General features: G+C 39.7%; 1 protein-coding gene across 1 annotated transcript; it reads left to right on the top strand.

The window, feature by feature from the left end:
* The first annotated feature begins 2,222 nt into the window (after positions 1-2,222).
* Positions 2,223-5,016, top strand: LOC114408556 (PTI1-like tyrosine-protein kinase At3g15890). Its single transcript, XM_028371684.1, has 2 exons — positions 2,223-2,250; positions 4,559-5,016. The coding sequence occupies exons 1-2, from the start codon at positions 2,223-2,225 to the stop codon at positions 5,014-5,016; spliced, it is 486 nt and encodes a 161-aa protein (XP_028227485.1).
* Positions 5,017-7,190: the final 2,174 nt, after the last annotated feature.

Genomic DNA, 7,190 nt, shown 5'->3' with positions numbered 1-7,190 from the left:
AGTTAATTAACATAACTTAATCATAGTGAACAATTCAATTGAAAAAAAGAAGCATATAATGAGGGTAAAATACCTGTTCTGATAAACGCTTCACGAGATGTGTCAGCCAAGCAAGGAAGGTGTTAAGTGCCTGCACCACTAAAATAACCTCAGTAGTGGGTACAGGAACAAGAGCCTCTACATCTTTAACCTCCTCAACACCAACCTTCACTTGGCCATGCAACAAAGGGATGTTGTGAACCGTTGTCGATCCCTCATAAAGTCTTCCTAGGGCAACCGGGCGGGAAGGATTTTCTTCGATTTACAAACCGTATTTTTCTGACACAAGCAGCTGAGGGACCAACCTCAGGCTCCAGTGGCAGTGCAAGTCCCTGTGAATGGATCTGTGATTGCAACTGGGACTGCATCTGGCTGAAGGATAACATTAGCTATCGAGTCACTTTTTTTGTGATCGACTCCTTCAGCTGGTCCATGATTTGTTGAGTCAGCTGCTCAAGTTCTTTGGGAGCCATGGAGGAAGAACTGTGGGAGATTTATGGAGCCGATCCAAAGTATTGCTTTATGGTCACACCGGCTCTAGAAGCACGCACACGGCCAAGGTGTTCTGGTCGCCTAATGGCAGCAGTCAGGAGATCCTGACGTCCATGGGGGACAAACGAACCTTGTGACGCCTGCTCCTCCAAAGAATCCTGTACAGAACACATATATTTATTTAGTCATTTACATAATAAACAAAGATAATTACAATTCTTAATAGAAAATGACTTACAATCTTCACAGCAATTTCCTTTTCTGCCTCAAACGTCATCTACCCAATCTTCCACTTCACGTGTGATGGGAGATGGAGGGTCAATCACGCCCTCAGTGCTTTCGGATTGAGCAGCTTCCTCCAATTTTTTCTTTATCTTCTCAGTCATCAAGTTCTGTTCTAAATGTTCATAACCCCCACAAGACAACACGTGGGGGGCGGTGTTTTGCTTCTGGAGGCCTGTGTCTTTTTCTGCACATCCTGCAAAAATTGAACATTAATGAAAATCATTACTACAATGTATTATAAGAACTGATTTTTTAGTGGAAAACAATTAAAATGACAAAGTACATACCTCCCAGGAGGGGTCTTTGCGGGTCTGACAAAATTGGGCCCATTTCTCCTTGCTAATGTCGTATGTTTCACAAACAGTGTCGTCCACACTGTCCTTGTCAGGTGCAAGTGCCCATTTCCTCGTCAAATAAGATTTAAATTGTCTCCACCGCTCCTCGATAGTCTGAAGACTTTCTTCTTTGTCCTACCGTTAGAAGCTTCAAGGATATCAAATTCATCCTGACAAACAATAAATTAGGTTTTATTGTTAGTAAATTATAAATTTTGGCTAATAAAGAAAATGAAAGATGAAAACTGAAATACCTGAATATCCTCCTATATCAAATCCTTCTGAGTAGCAGGGACTTCCTTCCAAGTCTCGTATGTCATGTCGACCTATCACCAGCGATAATCCCAAAATATGTACTTGATTTCTTCTTGTGGGGACCTTCGGCCTTCCCGATCGCAGGATCGACGTGGACCACCGATCTCTCTGCCCCAGGTGGTCTAGTGGCCAAGGATTGTAGTCGTGTGGCTTTGCGTGTCTGCTTCAAGGTAGACAGAGATTGTGATGCTACTGCAAGAGGAGAAGGAGGAAGAGGAGGAGGCGAGGTAGGTGGAGTAGCCATGGACCTGTAAAGGAAAAAACTTGAGTTAGTTAACATTATCAAAAAAGTGAATCAGTTATGTAAATGAATGTAGTTAAATGAAATACATAATAAGAAAATTACATTAGACAATGTTAATTAATTCTCCTTCATCATGATCATTACAATTTGCATGAACGTCGTCAGCTTCTTCTTCTCTGACGATGTTAGGAGTCATTTGTGTGGACAAAGGACTAACATAACTTTGAATGCATGAATCATCATCTTCAACATTAACACCAATTGTTTTCCCGTGTAGAACCACATACCACCTTTCATCACAAGGGTCTTGAACATAAAATACATGTTTAGCTTGTTCTACCATGATGAAAGGGTCATTCTGGTAAGCTAGTTTCTTTAGGTCTACCAACGTAAATCCTACATCATCGATCTGTACACCGGTGTTACTATCAACCCATTTACATTTGAAAACACAAACAGTAAATTTGACATAGTTAAGCTCCCAAATTTCATCAATGAACCCAAAGTAAGGGATGGAAGCTACACAGGGATTGCCATCATGTACACTTGCGAAGTGTTGAGATTCAGCCCTTAGGGTGACCCCGCTGTTTTGCATTGTACTTTTCTCGTCTTGTGCTTTTGTATAAAAGGAATACTTGTTTATGTCGTATCCTTGCCAAGTTACAACATTTCTTTTAGGCTCATCTGCTAGCTTTCTTAATGTTTCAGAAGCATTTTCATCAGCAAAGATTGTATCTTTAAACCAATCAAAGAAAGTCTTGTAATGCTTTTTCAAGACCCAGTTGTTTGGCATTTTTGGATTACTTTGTTTGACTAAACCTTCATGCTGAAGTATGTATGGCAAAAAAATCATTACTGCTATTCAAGACATACAAGTTAGCTTGTAACAAATCTTCTAGACTTGGAGTGATAACATACAGTCCTCTTGAACCCTTACTGCCCACTTTGTCATCATGGTGAGACTCAGGAAGCCCAACAAGTTTAGCCTTTTCAATGTACTCTAAGCAAAATTCAATGGCTTCTTTTGCAATGTACCTCTCAACAATAGATGCTTCTGGACGATATAGATTCTCAGTATACCCTTTTAAGATCTGCATGTATCACTCAACCGGGTACATCCACCGCAAAAAAACAAGACAACAACATTTGATTTCTCTGACCAGATGCACAATCAAGTGAATCATGATGTCAAAGAAAGCAGGGGGAAAATGCATCTCCAACTGGCAGAGTATAATTGCGGCCTCATTTTCCAGCTCATCAAACTTGACAGGATCAACGACTTTGCTACATATGGCATGAAAGAAAAAGCACAAGTGAGTTATGGCTAACCTGACTTTGTTTGGCAAGATGTCTTGTATAGCCACGTGACAATCGTGAGACTTTAACCCTACAAGCTTAAGCTCCTTCAACTGCACAAGGCTCTTAATATTTGAAGAGTATCCTTATGGAACCTTCACCCGATGAAGACACTAACAAAAACTTATCTTCTCCTTTTTGGACAAAGTATGACAAGTTGGGGGCAAGTAAATTTTCTTCCCATCAGACCTTGGATGCAACTGTGATCGTATCCCCATCTCAGCTAGATCTTGACGAGTATTCAAGCCGTCCTTCATCTTGTCTTGAATGTTAAGGAGCGTCCCAATCACACTGTCACATACATTTTTCTCCACATGCATAGCATCAATACAATGTCTAACGTCTAGATCAGACCAATAGGGAAGATCAAAGAAAATGGACATCTTCTTCCATATGCAAGTCATACTTTTATCCTTCTTTTGGGTCTTTCCAAATACAGTATTAAGGTGTTGAACCCACTGGTATACCTGCTCACCAGTCAACGGTATCAGCGCAATATCGTGCTCTTAACTTCCACTAAAGCTTTTTTTTTCAGTCGTCTGTAAGGATGATTGGGTGTTAGAAAATGGCGATGCCTACTGTAGAATATTTTTCTTCCATGTTTTAGTTGTATGCAGCTTATGTTTTCTTCACAGATGGGGCATGCATGATGACCCTTAACACTGTAACAGCTGAGATTCCCATATGCTGGAAAGTCATTAATCGTACAAAAAAGCTTTTCACACATTTCAAACATCTCATTGCGAAATGCATCAAACACTAAAACCCCCTCGTCCCATAACTTTCTCAGGCCTTTAATCAACGAACTTAGATACACATCAATGTCATTTCCTGGCTGTCTTGGGCCCAATATCATCATAGACAACATCCTGTATTTTTGCTTCATGCACAACCAAGGAGGCAAATTGTAAAATACTAGCAGAACTGGCCATGAACTGCGTTGAGTGCTTAAGGTGCCATATGGATTCATTCCATCATTGGCTAGTCCAAGTCTAAGATTTCTTGGCTCTTTCCCGAAATCCGGATACAAACCATCAATCTTCTTCCACTACGAGCAATCAGCCGGATGACGGACCATTCCATCAGAAATCCTTCCATTTGCATGCCATGTAAGGTCTTTTGCATCGTCCTCGTTAGCAAAAAGACGCTTAAACCTTTGAATGATTGGAAGATACCACAAAACCTTCGCTGGAGGGCCCTTCTTTGAGTTTTCATCAGAACTGCTTTCCTCTTCATCCTTCACTTTGTACTGTGAAGTCCCACAAATAGGGCATTTGGATATTTCTTGGAATTCATGCATGTACAATATGCAATCAGTCTCAAACGGAAATCTAAGGTTCACTCAGCATGAACAACAATTGTTTATATAGAAAATTACATTGTGTGTGTGTGTGTGTGTGTGTGTGTGTGTGTGTGTGTGTGTGTGTGTGTGTGTGTGTGTGTGTGTGTGTGTGTGTGTGTGTGTGTGTGTGTGTGTGTGTGTGTGTTTTAGACACTGAATTTGAAGCCAAGGTTGCTGATTTTGGTTTTGCTAACTTGATACGAGACGGTGTAAGCCATCTCACAACAAGGGTTAAAGGCACCCTTGGATATTTGGCCCCAGAGTATGCTATGTGGGGGAAGGTTTCTGGGTGCTGTGATGTTTACAGTTTTGGGATTTTTCTTTTGGAGATTGTGAGTGCCAACAAACCAATTGAGAAACTCCCTGGTGGAGTGAAAAGGGACATAGTTCAATGGGTCACACCACATGTCCAAAAGGGTAACTTCACTCATATTGCTGATCCAAAGTTGAAGGGGCATTTTGATTTAGAGCAATTGAAATCTGTGGTCATGATAGGTATGAGGCGCATAGATAATACCCCAGAGAAGAGGCCTAGCATGCAAGAGGTGGTGGAGTGGCTCAAGGGTGTGTGTGTCAGTGTCTATGATTACATGCCCTATCTAGAATAATGTTGTTGTACCTTTTTGAAGACTCCTATGTAATGTTATAATGCTCATTTTAACTAAGATGCATGATGTGACCAACACATAGCAACGAAGGAAAATGATATCCCAAGGAATAACTACTTCACAATAGCACATACACATACACATAAGAAATACATTTTAAAAAATAAGTTATACCATTCATGTATAAAAGGTTGAAATAATGGAAAAAAGATGTTCCTCTTATTGCCTTTGCAGTACGAGTTTGGCAACTAACAAACTATGAATATGAACCAAAGTCTCCGCCTTCAATCCCTAAAAGTAAGTTAGCAAAAATAATGGCATATTAGAATAGAAATTCAATTTGTACCAAAAACATAGAAATAGAAAAGTAATAAACAAAATAATAGGAAAGTACTCTTTCTCTTTCTCTAATAGTAGTACTAATTAATTTAAAAGCCTTCTATGTCGTTGGTGGAAAGGATTACTATTTGGGCTTAATTAGGGTGTATGTGTGTGTGTCATTAGGGTTTGTGTGTGTGTGTGTGTGTGATGAGGGTGATGAGGGTGTGTGTGTGTCAGATTAGGGTGTGTGTCATGAGGGTGTGTGTATGTGTGATAAGTGTGTGTGATGAGGGTGTGTATGTGTGTGTGTGTCAGATTAGGGTGTGTGTGTGTGTTCCATGAGGGTGTGTGTGTATGTACGTGTAATTCGATTTCAGTTCTGCCTCTGCTCACAATTTCTATTAAGAAATTGAATTTCAGCACAAAGTAGGTGGGCTATTTGTTAGCAATTGAGAAAAAGACATATATAGGTAACATAAATTAATTAGCTTTTCATCCCACAAGGGTTTTTCGATCAAATTGATTTCATTACTGAAGATGGAGTTTAAGTAATTAACAAAGTGGTCTAGGGGGGTTACTTTCTAGATATATGTGGCTTTGCACAACTGTATAAGGTCCCGATTGAGGTCATGGAATGAGCATGGCCATCATGTAATCAACAATAGGAGCAACCTGAGGCTGTGGATTTTAATTAAGGTTAGGAGCTGTGGTTTTAAGGTTGTGGTGCCCAAGGCTAGGTAGTTTTGTCAAATTGGACGAGTCCAAAGGAGAACAATGGAGCTGGTTGAACCAACAGTTCAAGAAATCAATTGGGAACGGTCTGTCAACAAAATTCTGGAAACAAAAATGGATAGATAAAGGGAAATTGAAGGATATGTTTGCTAGATTATTCAGTATCTCAACAGATAAAGATACTTTATGGTCTGGATGAATTCAAAACAGAGTTTGGAATTGGAACTGGGACTAGAGGAGAGCATTGTTTTCTTGGGAGGAAGAGCAACTAGCCCAGCTTGAATCAAAGATTGCTCATTACAACCTACAACACCAACTGGACAATGAGATTGGTTATTCTTTTTCACTGCCAGATGTTTTACTGCAGTTTTACAAGCTTTTTGCTACTATGGTCAAAGGAAAAAAATCAACGAAATCAAAACATTTGTTGTGGCATTGTGCCTGCTGCAATTTATGGAAGATGAGAAATGAGGCTTATGATGGGCAAAAATTACTTCAACATTCTAAGATTATATGGCTTGGGCTTATGATGGATGGCCTGTGCAGGAACCATATGTTGTCGGATGCAAGAGGATTGATGGATCTGATGATGAGGAATGGGGTTTACCCAGATACAATTGCTTATAGTACTCTCTTGCATGGATACTGCAGCAGAGGGAAGGTTTTTGAAGCTAAAAGTGTTCTTCATGAAATGATAAGGAATGGTTGTCAACCTAATACTTACACCTGCAACACATTGCTCCAGGAAATGGTTGTAGTAAGAGTCTTCAAACTTATAATGCATTGATCCAGATATTTGCAGTTATAACAATATTATCACTTGCCTCTGTGAAGGAGGAAAGGCAAAGGATGCCATTTCCCTTTTACATGAAATGTTGGATAAAGGTATATCTCCCAATGTATCCTCCTTCAAAATATTGATCAAAGCTTTCAGTAAGTCTAGTGATTTTAAAGTAGCTTGTGAACTATTTGAGGTAGCTTTGAATATATGTGGCTTCAAAGAAGCGTTGTACAGTTTGATGTTCAATGAATTACTTACTAGGGGATAACTCTCTGAAGCGAAGGAGTTATTTGAAGTTTCATTAGATAGATATCTTACATTGAAGAATTTCATGTATAAA

Source organism: Glycine soja, chromosome 1 (assembly GCF_004193775.1).
Source record: "Glycine soja cultivar W05 chromosome 1, ASM419377v2, whole genome shotgun sequence".
Classification (NCBI taxonomy): domain Eukaryota; kingdom Viridiplantae; phylum Streptophyta; class Magnoliopsida; order Fabales; family Fabaceae; genus Glycine; species Glycine soja.
This window is presented reverse-complemented; position numbering and strand designations above follow the sequence as displayed.